The 17,162-nt window shown below is 43.3% G+C and overlaps 2 protein-coding genes across 7 annotated transcripts in view; both read left to right on the forward strand.

Moving 5' to 3' along the window:
- Positions 1-4,522: 4,522 nt before the first annotated feature.
- On the forward strand, positions 4,523-12,154 carry FN3K (fructosamine 3 kinase). Its single transcript, XM_028717108.2, has 6 exons — positions 4,523-4,952; positions 6,027-6,178; positions 6,924-7,015; positions 7,861-7,943; positions 8,373-8,495; positions 9,709-12,154. Exons 1-6 carry the CDS (start codon positions 4,812-4,814, stop codon positions 10,045-10,047), a joined length of 930 nt encoding a protein of 309 aa, XP_028572941.2. The 5' UTR covers positions 4,523-4,811; the 3' UTR covers positions 10,048-12,154.
- A 1,131-nt stretch (positions 12,155-13,285) lies between these two features.
- TBCD (tubulin folding cofactor D) overlaps positions 13,286-17,162 on the forward strand; it is a 125,450-nt gene continuing 121,573 nt past the window's right edge. Inside the window, exons 1-2 of one of the 6 annotated variants that reach the window (XM_077924294.1) lie at positions 13,286-13,405; positions 14,398-14,614. In XM_077924294.1, the coding sequence (XP_077780420.1) occupies positions 14,422-14,614 (193 nt within the window). In that variant the 5' untranslated portion in view covers positions 13,286-13,405; positions 14,398-14,421. Of the gene's footprint in view, positions 13,497-13,764; positions 13,798-14,397; positions 14,615-16,845; positions 16,851-17,162 lie in introns of those variants that run through there. The other 5 variants (XM_077924292.1, XM_077924291.1, XM_077924290.1 and 2 more) reach the window with 5 other exon arrangements.

Below are 17,162 nucleotides of genomic sequence, written 5' to 3' on the forward strand. Positions count from 1 at the left end.
TAATTTTAATGCATATTTTATATTTTATATAAACTGCTTAGATGTTTTGATAAATAAGCATTATATAATAAAAATAAATAAGACAGAATTGTGGGCCCAGTATTGAAAATGGCAGTAATATGCCGAACTCCGTCTTCTCCCCTCCACAATAATTAATAGTATTTACATACATTGTGACATCATAGTGTTCTGTATTCCATCAGCAGCAGAAGTGAATGATGTTGATGGCAAACATGACGTATAATGGTGTCCTCATGACATGACACAGGTAATTACTACAAGAGAATATGGTGGAGAGAGAAGGGAGTTCAGTGCATGGCTGCCATTCCATTAGCAGACATACATTGAGAATCACTTCAGTCTAGCTAGGTCTCTTACCATGCAGGTTAGACAACTCTAATGTGCCCAACACAGGGATGCATTTGAAAAGTGTCCAGTTGGTGCAAAATGCTAGATCGAAGTTGGGAGTACATCTACGCTATACCAAATTAATTGGCTTCTGATCTCTTTTAAGGCCCAATTCAAAGTGCTGATGCTGACTTTTAGAGACCTACGTAGTTTAGAACCTGTATACCTAAAAGCCATTGAACTTGCCTGCTTATTTTGGTCTCCACGTTCCACTACCATCTGAAGTGGTGAGTACGTGGGACAGGGGCTTCTCGGTGGTGGCGCCTTAGCTGTTGAACTCTCTGATGTGGAAGATTCAGCTGGTTCCCTTTCTTGCGCCTCAAGGTTCTAGCTGAAAACATGTTATTGACATGTAATTTACTGAAGGCTGCCGTTCTTGCCTTTCGGTATTTCTAGTTATTATTTTATATTAATTGTTGTTCTATGATGATGGTTAGTGCGAGGGTGCTATTTTAGGGTGGGAAGATGGGATGGAAATGTAGAAAAAATATTATATAAATTACATGCTGCTAAACTCTCCCTGCGTGACGCACACAATCTTGGGGCAAAAGGGTCGTCTACATCCAGGGCCCTCTCAGATGACCTTCTTCAACTGTATTTATTTCTTTGTCCCTTTTCTGCTCTTCCGTGGCTCAATTAGTGCCCTCCAATTCTTGCTCTAGGGATTCTTTCCTCTCTTCATCTGCTCTGACCAGTTCTCTTTCCAAATCATCTAAGTTCATAATAATTTTTGCTGCCCCCTCTGCACCTCCTAATCTTTTCATATTGTTCTGTTTTTCATCTAATCTACTTTTAAATCTGCTCTGCAATAAAACCTTAACCTATAGAGGATATTGGATAAGCATTGTTGTATAGGAGCTTCGGAATTAGCAAACCTATTGCAGTATCAGTGTCATCAGTCGGGTAATGGTGGATGGAGTCACAGGGATAATCAGCATCCCTGTGTATTTTTGGCTTATCTAGAGGGATATTGCTTTTATATCTCTTTCCATGATATACCTGATGCTATCTCTTAAATTCAATTAGTTAACCAAACCAGGCATTACTGTTGTTTACGGTACAGGCAAAACCAGATGTGGCTTGTTTCAGATTTCTCTCTTTAGACCTGGGACAACATCTGGGGAAATGCTTCTGTAATTACTCTCTAAGCTAGAAGTCATTACCTCAGTTGATCTATATGAGCTCACAAGATTAGACATTAAGGGGAAATTAGACCAGAGTTGACCACATCAAACAACAACTGAAAGGTTGAGCATCTGTACATGTTTCTCTCCCCTCTGACCACTGATTGCCTCATGATCCAGTCAGCACAGCAATTTCCAAACAATGTGAGACTACGAACTCAACCATATAGCAGCTATTGAGACCAGGAGCCATCAGCTGTGGGAGGAACACAAAATACAGTTTGGGGGAAGAGAATAGGGGGGGAAACACATAAATGAAATCCGAAGCTGTTATGATCTATCTAACCCAGTATTGAATCCTCTAACATCAGGATCACCAATCTCTTTGGGCAAGTGGGCACATTGGAATTTTGAGGAAAGTGTCACAAAATGGATTCAATGGGGGCATAGAACTGCTGGTGGTGTAGCATAACACAAAATAGCGGCCACACCTGAAAGAACAAAAAAAGAGAAAGGATCACAAAATGGTGTATGTGGTGTGTATGTGAAAACATCTATATCAGCCACTGCTGCGCTCACAGAAATAAGCTCTGTGCACTTCTCCTGAATTCAGAATGGAAGGGACAATGGTGTCCAATTCTGGCTTTCAACTGAATGGAGTTATGTTTAAGAGAGAGTGTTCAATGCAGGACATACTGGGACAGTGGAAGGAATTCATTGTCATACTCTTCTGATTGTTTTGTCAGTGCAAATGAAGCAACCCCCCTTCCCTCCACCAGTGTGCCAGCCTGGGGGTTATCCCAATCCTCCTGAGTCAATTTAAGGGGGCGCAGGGGTACACTCAGAGAGAGGAGGAAGGAAAGCCCCATTACACAAGCAGAAGTCCTTTGTGCAGGGCTTCCACCTATGAGACTCATTAGGTGAATCCCACCTGGTGCCAATAGTAAATGAGCAGGAAAAACAAACAGCGTTCTTTAAATTTAAGGAGACGTTTCCAGATGTCGTGTGCTGGTGACCCTCTTAGTAGAGTCTCTCCAAGGTCTTAGGCGAAGCATTTTCCAGCCCTCCTACCTGAGATCCGTTAAGGGTGAAGACAGACGTACAGTACATAATTTTGGTAGTGAGCCTGATGTGGCAGTGCAATTACCTTGCATTTTTAAAAGTCATAGCTATGGTATTAATTTCAGATTTCTTGGCTGGCACATAGCCCACATAAACTGGACATGTAAATAATCCTGACTCTATGATTCTATATGTCTTCACATTGGGGATGCAGGAACGATTTGTAGCTGTACCAATTTTCCAGAATCCGTTTTGGTCGGCCACTGGAGGGCAGGGAGATGACTGCAAGAAGTGATGCTTCATGCAGGCTTTTTTTTTTTGTACAAAGTCTATTGGTGTTGGCAGCGGGAAGACAATACTGTATAGATGGCAGAGTTCCTTTTCTATCCCGTTTTCTAACGTTCCAACATATCTCCTAAAATTCTGGCAAGACCAAGAACAGAAACTCGGAAGCAGCTGGGCAGAAAGGAGCAGGCCATATTCTTAATGGCTGAGGTCGGAAGGACTACAGATACAGTGGTACCTCAGGTTAAGTATTTAATTCGTTCTGGAGGTCTGTACTTAACCTGAAACTGTTCTTAACCTGAAGCACCACTTTAGCTAATGGGGCCTCCTGCTGCTGCCGCGCCACCGGAGCACGATTTCTGTTCTCACCCTGAAGCAAAGTTCTTAACCTGAAGCACCATTTCTGGGTTAGCAGAGTCTGTAACCTGAAGCATATGTAACCTGAAGCGTATTTAACCCGAGGTACCACTGTACACTGTATCTGAAGACGTCTGCATGCACATCAAAGCTCATACCAATACTGTAACAAACTTAGTTGGTCTCTAAGGTGCTACTGGAAGGAAATTTTGTTATTTTGTTTTGACTACGGCAGACCAACACGGCTACCTACCTGTATACAGATACACTATTCCTGTGAACAGCTGTTATTTGTTCCTATGAGAGGAAAGTCCAGCACTGCACTTGGGGGCAATGGTTTAGTGCCACAGTGCCAGACTGCTGACGCAGGCAGAAATTCCACTGAGAGCAACAGCAATTCCTTTCCCATCTGAAGGAATGGGAAATCTGAAGGAAGAGCAACTCCTTTCCCATCTGAAGGAAGTTTTGGGCTTGTAGGGTGAGGGGGTAGTTATGTTCCTGGTGCCCCCTCCCAAATCAAGTGCTTGGTTTGGGAGAGAAAGCTGCAATGGAGAAGGTTGATTCTTTCTCACAGAGCACAACTTCTGGTTTGAAAGGGGAGCTGTTTTCCTTACTCCTCATAATCTGGAGGCCATGTTTGCTTGAGGGGAAATGGGGTTGGGGGGCAGCAGAGCCCACAATAGATGAAGACTGGAGAAAAGAGGCAGGTAGTTTATGTTGGAGTTCATGGCACAGCAGCAACTAAGATATCATTACCATGCCCCGAGGTATTTGCTCGAGTGTGAACACTCAGCAGCCCACACTCCTTCTTGCATTTTCATAACGTGAGCCTGGAATACATGGCTTGCGAATGGTGCTGATAAATGGGGCCAGGCAGCAGAAGAGAGTCATTTTAGGTATGCAGCCAGCCTAACCAGAATAAGCGTTTGGGAAATTATAGATGCAGCAGGAAATGCAAAAGCCGATTTTTGCGTTGTTTACAAAAACAGCTTTGTAATCTCCCAGCCTAATTCTCACTGGGTTTTTTAAAATGTCCTTTTTATCCCATCTCGTTGCTGTAATCCCCACCCGCAGTCTGTAAAATGTGATTCGATGGGTTAAAATTGAGGCGCGCTCCATCTAGTGGTTTGTTTTTAAAATGCTATCTCTCTAGTGGCCATGTGAGCATAAGGGAGGGGGGCGGAGTGCGGGGGGGGGGAAGAATCAGTCCAAAGGGGCGGGGGGGGGGGAAATCAGGCTGACGAACTACAAATACCAGAAGCTCTCAGGGCAGCGTCGGAAGGCCTCGGAAAGTAGGCCGGCCGACCCCGTTAGATAGCAGCAAATTTAACGTTTCTTAATTTGCTTTATTGCATGGTTACCCCTTGTAGATGAGAACAGCATTTTGCAGAATAATATCCCCGAATTTCTCTGCCCGCTTATTCATATTGTGCATCCCCCTCCACCCACCCAGCCGCCCGCCCGGCTTGCTTCGCGTCAGCTCCGCTTGCCTTTTGCCGCAAAGGCTGCTGACACCCGCATAAGGCTGCAGGCGGAGGGAAGGCGCGCAGCGGCCGCGGCCAGCATTTCAGAGCCATGGAAAAACTGCTGAAATCCGAACTGAAAACCAGCGTGCTGAAGGCATTTGGGAGCTCGGGAGGAGGGTGCATAAGCCAAGGGCAGAGCTATGAAACCGACCACGGGCGAGTGTTCGTTAAAATCAACAACAAGCCTCAGGTTCACGGCGATATCGATAGAGCTCCCCAAATACTAATATATGGCTGCAGATGGGGATGAGCGGAGACGGGGGGGGGCGTAACTTGGCAACAGACGGTGATTGGCTAGTTGAAAGCTCGTATGTTGGGCGAATTCTGGGGAGAGGGCTGCACTACTGTATTCCAATCTGCGCCACAATCAAACTCGTTCGAAAAGAGTTTCCAACTCTTTTGACTGCATAGGGGGCGCGATAGGTTTTCTATAGCTGGATCATCGAGTGTAATCTTTAGAAGATATATAGCTATGCAGCGATTTTAACGGGTGTGTATGTCTGAAATAAGAATCCAATTTGGGCTGCCCCAAACTTCAAAGTACTTGCCGTAAAAGCCCCATTTATTTTGCCTCTAGAAATTTGCAGCCAAAGCGAAATACTGTGTTGCAAACATTTAGATGAAATGTTGTAATCTGCATGCCTGTACGGTGGTGGATACCTGCCGCCTCCTTTAACCAGCCTAAGCTGTTTCCAAGCATTTTTTATGGTGCGAATTTTGACGTGGGGAGTCAAGCAGAAGAAACATCTGTAGATTCGTTTGTCCAAAGTGAGAAACCCCTACTGTACTGTGCTGATTTCCCCGTAGGTGTGCAAATGAATGTGCAGATCTATTCAAAGAGAATGTTCAGGTCAACGTTATGCTGATCAACCCAGTGGCGTAGCGTGGGTTGTCAGCACCTGGGGCAAGGCAAGTAATTTGCGCCCCCTAACCCGTGGATTTGCACCCCCTAACCTATGGATTTGCCCTAACCCCAGATGTTGCGCCCGGTGCGGCCGGCCCCCCCTGCACCCCCCACGCTACGCCACTGGATCAACCAAATGAATTCAAACTGCAGCAAATGTTATCTCACTTTGTACACAAGGCTTAATAATTCTCTCATTGGCCTACTTTCCCCATGTACGCGTGTGTGTGTGTGTGTGTGTATATATATATATATATATTCTTGAGGTAGGACAAGCCACAAATCTAAATAACGCATGCACACACAGTCCTAATGCACAGCCAAATAAGTGTTCTCAGTAACGTTATTCTTTCTGACCAGGCTAGGACAATGTTTGAGGGTGAAATGGCAAGCTTAATAGCTATTCAGCAAACCAACACTCTGCGGGTTCCCCAGCCCATTAAAGTGATCGATCTTCCAGGAGGTGGAGCAGCATTTGCCATGGAGTACCTAAAAATGAAGAGTCTCGGCAAGTAAGACAGTGCCACACGGCTGTCCCCTTTTTAAAATATTGGCTACTTGGATTTATAGTTCTGCTCTGTTGTCTCTCAGTTCTGAAAAGTGTCTGTTTTACTGTCTTTAAATAACATGTCTCTGGAAGTGAATTTAAGGGAATTAACAAGCGCACATCCACATCGCATTATGGGATGCCTTCAGTGAAGTTATGCCAGCGGGGGACTTGCTTCGGCAACATGTATGCTGTATCTTGACAATTATATGCATCTGTCAGAAGTCTGAGAATGTCCATACTGTGTTATCTGTCTTATATGGAATGTTTTGGCTAGATTGGCCTCCTGAAGTTTACTGGGCCAACTGCTAGCATTCAGACTTCACAGGACTTAAAAAAAATCTATTAAATGTTAAAGTTTGATCTTGCTATTTGGTCTTGACTGAAGTGTGGATACAGCTATTCAAAGGCCAGCGATGCACAAGTCATAGCTACGTAAGGCTTTTCTCACTCAGAAGTCTGCAGCCCTTCCATTTTGGCAGTTCAGCTCAAAATTAAAAGTAGATGTAGCACCTAAAACAAAATTAATGCCTTTCCCACAAGGTTTTGGCTTTGAGTTACCTCAAGAGTACCATGCAAAGACACTCCAGGTACTGTTGTTTAGAGAAAGCGATGCTTTAGCTGTGAAATGTTTGGTTTGTATATAAAATCAAGCTGGTTTTGAAATTTCCTGATGCATAATATTGGGATATGTTTCCTTGTTCGTCTAGATATTCTGCAAAACTTGGAGAGCAAGTAGCAGATCTTCACCTTTACAACCAAAAACTTGGAGAAAAAATAAAGAAAGAAGAAAACACAGTTGGTAGAGTATAGTTTCTATGCACCAACATACTGTAACTTTGTAATAGTATTATTACAAAAGAATTGCAGAAACAGACTTGAAAGAGAAGTTGCTGAATTGCAACTGAAAACTATGGAGGGACCTGGTCTTAATAGAGATATTGGATTCCTGTCTCATTACATATGCTAATCATCTCTATACTATCCCTTGCTTTTTCCTGTAGGTCTAATTGCAGTCTTTAACAGTTGTCCACAGGTTTACCATACCCATTGAGTCAATCACCCAGCTCCTACTACCCTCTTGAGAAAAACCCCACCCCACTCTCCCACTATATATAAGGGTCTGGTGACTTCTGTTTCAGTGTATCTGAAGAAGTGTGCATGCACACGAAAGCTTATACCCAGAACAAACTTAGTTGGTCTCTAAGGTGCTACTGGACTATTTTTTTTAATTTTTTTAATATATTTTGACTGCGTCAGACCAACATGGCTACCTACCTGAATTTGTAATAGTAGTTCCTACTTTGGTTGGTGACATCCAGAGTAAGTTGGTTGTTGCACTTAAGTGCTTCTTAAATTAGCAGGACTTGCACACAGCTGTTGGGTTTTTTTCTGGATGAAAATTGAGGTGTTTGTTAGGTACCACGGTGTTAAGAGCAATTTGAACAGCATGCAGCTAAGGATAGTGGTACAAATAATTTGCTGCTTAGTTCGAGTTTAAGGTTTTGTCACGTACTACAACGTCAAAAACACTTTTGCAGATATAATGTTGATACGAAAAGTAGCCACTTTCTGCATCAAGAGGGACTGGCTGCTTTTACATTTTGCACCCTTGCTTTGATTAGTTTTGTTGTTGTTGTTGAACAGGGAAAGGTGCAGGCCAGACAGAACCTCATCATGTGGATAAGTTTGGATTCCACAATGTCACCTGCTGTGGCTATATAGCTCAGGTAAGCTCCTCCTTTTATTTCTTAAAAAGAAAGAGAAGTTGGAAGGGACCCTTAAAGACCGCTAGATCAGGGGTCAGCAAACTTTTACAGCAGGGGGCCGGTCCACTGTCCCTCAGACCTTGTGGGGAGCCGGATTATATATATTTTTTGGGGGGGGGAGAATGAATTCCTATGCCCCCAAAATAACCCAGAGATGCATTTTAAATAAAAGCACACATTCTGCTTATGTAAAAACACCAGGCAGGCCCCACAAATAACCCAGAGATGCATTTTAAATAAAAGGGCACATTCTACTCATGTAAAAACACACTGATTCTCGGACCGTACGTGGGCCGGATTTCGAAGGCGATTGGGCCGGATCCGGCCCCCAGGCCTTAGTTTGCCTACTCATGATCTAGACCAACCCCCTGGCATATTTTTGCTTTGTAGGTGAATGAATGGCAAAGTGACTGGCCCACTTTCTTTATACGTCACCGACTCCAAGCCCAAATGGATTTGATTGAAAGAGATTACGGAGACAGAGAAGCAAGGGAATTGTGGTCTCGGTTAAAGGTAGGTGAGAGATGCTAAACTGCCACAAGATTGAGAGAGAGAGAGAAGGCACTGAGGCTAAGCTGGAACCATGCTTGCATCTCTAACTTGCCACCTCACTCTGACAGAATTTTACTATAGACGTGAGGTTTCCTTCCTATCCAGCCTGTTTTCCTTGAGTCCTCTAGAGATGACATTGCAAGGGATCATTGCCTTAGGAGAGTGAGAAAAATTCTCAGGGATGACTCACACCCCGGCCATCACCTCTTTAATCATCTACCCTCGGGCAGGAGATATAGAAGTATAATCAGCCGTACCAACAGGCTAAAAAATAGCTTCTATTCGTGGGCTGTTAGGCTGTTGAACGGAAAATAACATAGCAAAATTGACTTGCGAGATGGTGCGTTGTTCGATAAGAGATTGAGTGTGGGGGGGGGGCTCGTTTAATTTCATTGTACACAGGTTGTACAATAACAATAAAGGTATTATTATTATTATTATTATTATTGCTCATTCCATTAGGGAGGCTAACAAAAACACATTGATATTTGCTCCCCATTTTCACTAGTGGTGAGAATTCCATGGATTTTCCATTACAAGGTTTTATTTTCTTTCACTGAGCAAGCATAAAGACCCTATGGTGTCTTTGCAATATTTGTTGTATATTTGTATATAAAACAAATATTACAAAGAGACCCACGGGACTTTATGCTTCTTCAATGAAAGCAGAGCATGTTGGAAGCAAATAGGCACTCCTGCAGGACGCAGGAAAACTGATGACCCAGTAGTGGATTCTTGAGAGGGATTTCTTGGCCCACTGCAGGCTCCCTCTCAGCTGCTTCTAATTCAGCTAAAAGCAGAGCTGTTGACCTTCTGATTCTAAATTCTTACGCCACATCTTTCTGCCACTGCCCCTAGCTCTGATCAGTGTCACATTCCAAAGTCAGGTGATATATTCCCAAATCATCAAGAAAAATGTCCCGGTCATTACCTATTAGTCCATCAGGCAAAATCACAGTGATAGGCTAAATCATGTTATTCATAATAGCAAAACTCATAGTATAGATATAAAATGTAAAAATGATGCTAAAAGCAAATAAAAAGACACAACATTCAGGACTTCATATATATTCTGATTTATATGTTTTGAGGCCTTATATTTTTCTTATTAAGCAATGTTCTACTTCTTTTCTTTAGACAGTTTTAAAGGTTTTTCATTTATGCTTTTTTACAGCCAAAGATTCCGGAGATGTTTTGTGACCTGGAGATAATTCCTGCACTCCTACATGGGGACCTGTGGGCAGGAAATGTAGCTGAAGATGACTCTGGTCCAATTCTTTTTGACCCTGCTTGTTTCTACGGTCATTCAGAATTTGAACTTGCAATTTCTATGATGTTTGGTGGCTTTAGCAGTTCTTTCTTCTCTGCTTACCACAGCAAAATCCCCAAAGCTCCAGGCTTTGAAAAGCGCAACAAACTTTACCAGCTATTTAACTATATTAACCACTGGAACCATTTTGGGACAGGATACCGAGGCCCCACTCTTAATGTTATGCGAAAGCTTTTAAAGTAACCCTCAAACATGGTCATCCTGAGTAAGTGATCTCCTGTTTGATGTTAGAACAACATCAGCTACAATGTTTTAAAGAGGATGGGAAGTCACCTGAAAGTTACAAAAGGCAAGAGCTAAGGTGACATTTGTACACATTTAATTCCTCACAAAATGCTTGCAGTGGTTTGGTATTTTTTGCATTCTCTTAATTGTCAACCAGCATATTAATGACCACTTTGATAAGGTAGGAAAACTGTGTGCTGTTTGTTGTTCAAGGGAGTGAACTCTGTAGCAAAGTGTACAAGAAGGATAAATGAGAGTTCCAGAATAGTAGATTTCAAAAACAGTATTTGCAAAAATGCAGTGGAGAAGATCCAGTCTCTGTGCCAGTGGATGTGATGTTATTCTCCTTCCTCTCCTCCCTCCTGCATTCCTTACTCAGGAGGGTCCCACAGCTTTATTTTGTGGGGATACAGGGGCAGAAGGGCGGGGGAGGGGAGAACGATGGAGTCATTCCGTTTGCACAAATGGAAGACTGTTGGGCAAGTGGGATGTCACAACTGGATATCAACAAAGACTGCAAACCTGAGAGCCCATGTAAACATGTACACCAGCTTGTGTGGATGTAATGACTCCCTTGCTCAAACAGTTTAAAATAAATAACAACAACAACAACAACAACAACAACAATTTATACCCCGCCCATCTGGCAGGGCCTCCCCAGCCACTCTGGGTGGCTTCCAACAGAATATTAAAAACACAATAAAACATCAAACATTAATAACTTCCCTAAAGAGGGCTGCCTTCAGATGTCTTCTAAAAGTCAGATAGTTGTTTATTTCCTTGACATCTGGTGAGAGAGTGTTCCACAGGGCGGGGGCCACTACCAAGAAGGCCCTCGGCACATTCGTGATTAAAATAGACAACAAAACAAATAATTAAACAGAAAACAGAAATAAAATTTCAATTTTAATTCAAGGGAATCCTTGCCTAAACAGGTGTGCTTTCAGGAGCCAGCAGATTGCCAACACTGATTTATAGGCAAGCCAAAGCTTCAGTAGTAGGACCCCTGTATCCCAGCCAATAAAGCACTGCAGCTGTAGTCCTAGTACTATCACACTAATTTCTTTTTCCTTTTTAAAAACCAGTTTAATACGGATAAGGCTGCAGGTTGACAACAGTGATGGGGAACCTACTGTGGCTTTCCAGAGGTGCTGAACTACAGCTTCCATCATCCTTGATTACTAGCTGTGCTGGCTGGGTCTAATGGGAACTGGAATCCAGTATCACCAAACACAGTGGGAGTTACTGCTGAATTAAAAAATGGGATTGATTGCATTACACGGATATACTCATAAATGTTAAAAGGATTGGGTCAATAAATTGCATTCTTTACATACAACTGCAAGTGACTGAAACATGTTAGAAGTATTTCAAAGCGTGCCTATTTTGTTTTAGTGTTAGGGTTGTCTGTCCTGGTTATTGTACATAATGAAATAATAAAGTAAGTGAGTACAGGCATACCTCAGAGATATTGCTGGTTTGGTTCCAGCCTACCACAATAAAGCGAATCTTGCAATAAAGTGAGTTGCTTTTTTGTTTGTTTCCCAGTGCATATAAAAGTTACCTTTTCACTATAGTGTAGTCTATTGGCTGCATGGGTGGGAGAGGAGAAACCTGGCTCCAGTCCTATCCAGCTCCATTATTGTGGCCAGAAGAAGGTTGGTGGCAGCAGAGGACTTGCTTCCTCCTCTTTCTAAAGAGCAATACTGTACAGTATCTGCAAAGTGCAATAAAGTGAGGTATGCCTGTACGGAAATAAATATTAGGTATCCTTGTTTGGCATGCTTTACCCATGTGCATTTTCATAATGCAGGACATGTAGCATTTAGAATTTTAAAGTATTTTTTTCAATATTGTGATAGTGTGAGAATCATCATTCTGGGTTAAATGGAATGTTTGAGCAACCCTCATTTATGATAGGAAAGTGGAAATTAAAGCTGTCAAGTGATTGAAGGCTTAGCAAGCTCAGTTTTTAAGTATACAGAATTTGAATGAAATTTGCTGTGCTACACTTACTATGTATGTAATATGCAATCCAAATAAAATGTTGTCATTGCACACAGAATTTGTAACTATAATTGCCATCAGCAAATAAGTGAGAGTGGGTTCAACATAGTTGTGAGACTGGAAAAATAATTATGAGCATATATCCCCCTCATCCCCTCACCATTGACAGTTGCAGATTGCAACCAAACCATCCTTTATCTAGCCATAAAGATCACTTTATGGGTGATCTCAAGCCAATATCTATATTTCAGGGTTGTTCTGTAGATGAAAAGTGGTGTGCGAAGAGAATGATGTATATTGTCCTGAGTTTCTTGGAGGATAAGCAGGATAAAAAACATGGAAACAATAGTCTCAAATCTATTTACAGATAAGCATAGGGACCTGCAGGACACCTGATGGCAGTATGGTTTAGATTAGTTAAGCACTGTAAAGATCTGAAAGGAGCTACAATTGAGTACCACAAAATGTGATTCTTAGCATTGGTAATGATGCAAACGACCAGGCTCCTTAGAGAACAAGTAAATGGATATTTTGGGCCAGATAGGGCATGATTTTATTAGTTTTGGGGGAAAGGACATAACAGACACACACCAGTGCAGGGATTTTTATTACTGAAACAGTCACACCTGTCCAAACACTGATTTCTTTTTCCACCTGCTAACCTTAAGAAATTGGACTTTCATGGCGCATTGTGATTTCGATGGATTGGAAGACTGAGGTCATTTTCAGATCTGTGGTACATGATTATGACTGGCAGTTTTTTATATTTTGTTTTCCCTTTTCACCGTTTTTGCTGCAAAAGTTATGCAATCAACAACAACAACAACAAATGACAATGTCGTTTCCTGACCCTGTGCTTCCAATCCGGCACATTTATATCCCGCACATCTGTTTTCAAAACTCCCAGGGCGACTCATGCACCTTTTATGCTTTTTACAGACGCTATTATTATTATCTCGCGGTTTATGACCAGCGCTCTAGCATCCAAGGAAACGCCTCCTGCACAGCCCAGGGCAAGCAGCTCTTCTTCGCCTTGGCGTTTAAAGAAATACTTTCCCGCGATGTAGCTATACCAGAAAAGAAACACACCTACGTCCCGCCCCTGCCACAAAAAGAAAAAACGCACACAGCCGGGCGCTTCGCTCCTTCCCAGCCAATCCCCTTTCCCCTTCCTCGCCCTCCCTCCCTCTGCTGCCGGGCTCCTCCCCTCCTCGCAGCCCAGGCGCGGACGTCCGCCGAGCCCTTCTGTCCCGCGCGAGGAGCCGTACCTGGAGAGGCCTCTTCTGAGCGCAGGCGCCAACGACGAAAGGTAAACCCTGCAAGCGGCGAGCTTTTGTGGGAGAGGCGCTGAGCTTGGCTCGGGGTTTTCCGTGGTTCGCAGGAGCCTGGGCGAGGCGAGGGTAGGGCCAGGGCCTTCAGGGCGAGATGGCGAGCCGCCTTGGGAAACGGGAAGAGGCTTTCTCGCGATGAGGTCGCCCGGGGGGTGTCTTGGACGCCAGGCCCCGGGGAAGGAGGGCGGTGCGCGGCTCGACTGCAAATGTTAAAAAACCGCCCTCAGCCTCAGCCTTGCACCTCAGTTAAGGCGGCAAAAGGCGGAATTCTCATGGTTTTAAGTTCGTGCGAAATGCTTCCCCCCCACCTCAGCCCTGAAAGACGAATGCATAGTATTAACTCTCTCTCAGTATGCCAACAAAAGCCCTGGTAATAGGTCGGGGGTTAAAGGGAAAGATTCCAGGTTCAGGGGTTTAGCTTCCCCGCTGGGCTTGAACGCAGCTTCAATCGCTATACATTTTTATCTGCAAAGGGACAGTGCATTCCCGAGCAATCCTCATGCCATGCATACGGCTATACTGCATCAAGGCCTTATTTATATTTTTTAAAAACTGAACTAACCTTCTTTCCATCCCAGTCAGAATAGAAATGTATCCTTTGGAAGCGTATGGGATTTGGAAGAGATGGGAGAAGGGGCTCTTGTTAAATCGCGTGTGGAACACGAGATGTATATAGCAAGGGAAGGAAATTCCTTTTATACACTGTCCCGTTATTTTTCTATGGGGAAAGGCCAGCACAGATTTAAGCCCACTGAAAATAATTGAGCTTAAGTGCAGTTCTCTTACGTGCACTTGGATTGCGGCCATCGTGCAAGGCAAATTTGCAGTGTAGTTGTGCACAAGTCTACTTGGAAGAATTCCCCATTGAATTCAATGGGTCTTGCTTTCAGGAAGCTCAGTATAGGATTGTAACATTAATTGTGGAATTTAACTGTAATGGTAAATGCTGGTTTGCTGTGCCTTTGCCTAGAGAAGAATTTGCCACGAGCTGAAGATGGTTTTAAATGAGATGAACGGAGATGGGCCTGAGCAAGAGGATAGCAGATGCCTGGAGTCTGATGTCATCGCCAAGGGAAACATACTTGAGACCTTTTCAGAGAGTCAGGAAATACAGGAGTTGATTAATTCTCTCAGATCAATGCATGGAGACCTATCATTGAGAGAGACGGTGCTTGAAAAATTTAAAGGTATGAGCTCTTCCTTTTAGTATGTACAACTGATGATTGGGATGTTGTCACCAGATCCTACTAAGTGTAATGGTTAAGCATTTGAATTGTGAATTAAGACAACTCTTGTTCACCTTATCCATTAACTCTATAGGCCTACAATCCTCAACACACTTACTAAAGAGTAAGTTCCACTGGATACAATGGAACTTATTCTGAGTAAAAGGTTGATCAAGATTGCCTTGTAGGTGGCCATAGGAAAGCAATAGCAATTTACAATATGCAAACAGTAATGCCTATTTGAAAATTTTCAAGTTTTGATAATATTCTCAAATTTGTTAATCTCTTTATTGCTGAAATAAATTGCTGAAGTGGACTAGTTGCTCTCTAAAAATGCCATTGTTACCATTCTCTCTGAGCTTTGTTCTAAATAAAACCACAAAGGAAAGTTGGGACACAAGCTTTTATGATTACAGACATGGTTGCAATAAAACATTTTTGACTGGTCTCGTGGTCTGTTATAGAATATGGCAGATGATTGTCTCCTATAACTCTCCAACAGTTGCATTTGGTAGTTCAACATTACTGAATAATATAAAATGCCTTACTGACCTCACATGTCACACTGAGCCAAATCATGGCATAGTGCAAATGTGCAAACACTTGGAGAAGAGATCCCAGCCACTTATCTCCCACCCAGTTTTGTTGCTGTGCTGACCTGTGCCATGGTTTGACCAGTGGTTTAGCTCTCACCATAGGTTTTATCCAAGAATGAACGCAGGTTCAGATGGCTTAGCTCAACATTGCGCAGTAGCAAAGTGGCTGGGTTCCCTTGTCCAGGAGATTACACACTCCTGTGTTCACATTAAACCATGGTGTGACATGCAAACTAGTCCATTATGGAAATGCAATAAAAAACAGTGAAGCAATAATAACATTAGAGCAAAGCGGCCAAATGGGGTTGTTAAATTTCTACAAAAAATGAATATCCTCTAGCACAGTAGTGGGGAACTTCCATCCCGTGGGCCTAATTAGTTATCTGATTTTGGCTTGTGGGCCATATTCGCAAACCACATCCACCTGGTAGTTATTCAGTGTCAAATGATGTCAGGTGCTGTGATCTGTTAAATCCAATTCAAGCACTTAGTTAGAGGTAAGCCTCTGCTGCCACCTTGTACTCTCAAGGAGCAAGCACATAATAGCTCTAGTATTGGAGATAAGCCTGTTCCTGCAGCCTGAGTTTAGTGTTGCCTGATGTCAGGTGATTGTCAGGTGGATGGATCCCCCCCCCCCCATGTCTCAGAAGTGGCACCTTGGAGAGTGGTCCACTTCTGGATCCAGTCCTCTGACTGAATCTAGTTCCTCACCCCTGCTATACCAATAACACCTTTAGAAGGTTCAAAAGAGCATTTCACTAATATTATTATTTATTCATAGATCAAGAACAGGATACAGTCAGAAAATAAGTGCATCTTTTTAGGCATTTTGGTGTAAGCTACTGTTTTGATTATTAGGGTTTTTCAAATACAGTGGTACCTCGGGTTGCATACGCTTCAGGTTACAGACTCCGCTAACCCAGAAATATTACCTCAGGTTAAGAACTTTGCTTCAGGATGAGAACAGAAATCGTGGTCCAGCGGCAGCTGGAGGCCCCATTAGCTAAAGTGGTGCTTCAGGTTAAGAACAGTTTCAGGTTAAGAACAGACCTCCGGAACAAATTAAGTACTTAACCCGAGGTACCACTGTACAGTATTTACCATATTTTTCGCCCTATAGGGCGCACCGGCCCATAGGACGCACTTATTTTTTGGGGGGGGGGGGAATAAAGAAAAAAAATTATTCCCCCCCACCAAGCTTGCCGGGCTGGGGGCGGGGGAAGCCTGAGCTTCTCCCGACCCCAGGCCCCAGAACAGGTCCGGAGCAACGGCGAGGTTGCATTCAACCTCGCCATCGCCTGCGGCGCCCGGCGGGAGTTCCCGCGGCCTCCGCAGGCCTGCGGATAGCTTCCTGAAGCCTGGAGAGCGAGAGGGGTCGGTGCGCACTGACCCCTCTTGCTCTCCAGGCTTCAGCAAAAGCCTGCATTCGCCCCATAGGATGCACACACATTTCCCCTTCATTTTTGGAGGCGAAAAGGTGCGTCCTATAGGGCGAAAAATACGGTAGTTGGCCTTGGACTGCCACCTAGTGATGATTTAGTGTAGCATCATTGAAGTGTATGTATTATGAATGAATGAACTCCTTTACAGGAAAAATTTAAAAACATTTCTATTTACCCAGGCATTTGGTGGCTGAAGGATACTGCCCATGGCAACTTTGAAATTAGTAACTGTGAGGGTATATAATTTCTAGATGGCTTTTAAATTGTTTTGAAATGTTTTGAATATGTTATTTTAAATAGTGCAGTGGTACCATGGTTTAAGAACAACCCAGTTTAAGAATGATTTGGTTTACAAACTCTGCAAAACCAGAATTAGTGTCTTGGTTTGAAAACTTTACCTCGGTCTAAGAATGGAATCTGAATGGTAGAAGGGCACCAGCAGTGGGAGGCCTTGTTAGGGAAAGCACGCCT

This window comes from Podarcis muralis, chromosome 2, assembly GCF_964188315.1.
Source record: "Podarcis muralis chromosome 2, rPodMur119.hap1.1, whole genome shotgun sequence".
In the NCBI taxonomy this organism is placed as follows: Eukaryota; Metazoa; Chordata; class Lepidosauria; order Squamata; family Lacertidae; genus Podarcis; species Podarcis muralis.

Bases quoted from the DNA above. Each gene is read 5' to 3' on its own strand.
- FN3K (XM_028717108.2), top strand. From the start codon at position 4,812: ATGGAAAAACTGCTGAAATCCGAACTGAAAACCAGCGTGCTGAAGGCA. The intron at 6,179-6,923 runs GTAAGACAGTGC...TTGTTCGTCTAG, and splicing joins AAAATGAAGAGTCTCGGCAA to ATATTCTGCAAAACTTGGAG. The intron at 7,944-8,372 runs GTAAGCTCCTCC...TTTGCTTTGTAG, and splicing joins GCTGTGGCTATATAGCTCAG to GTGAATGAATGGCAAAGTGA.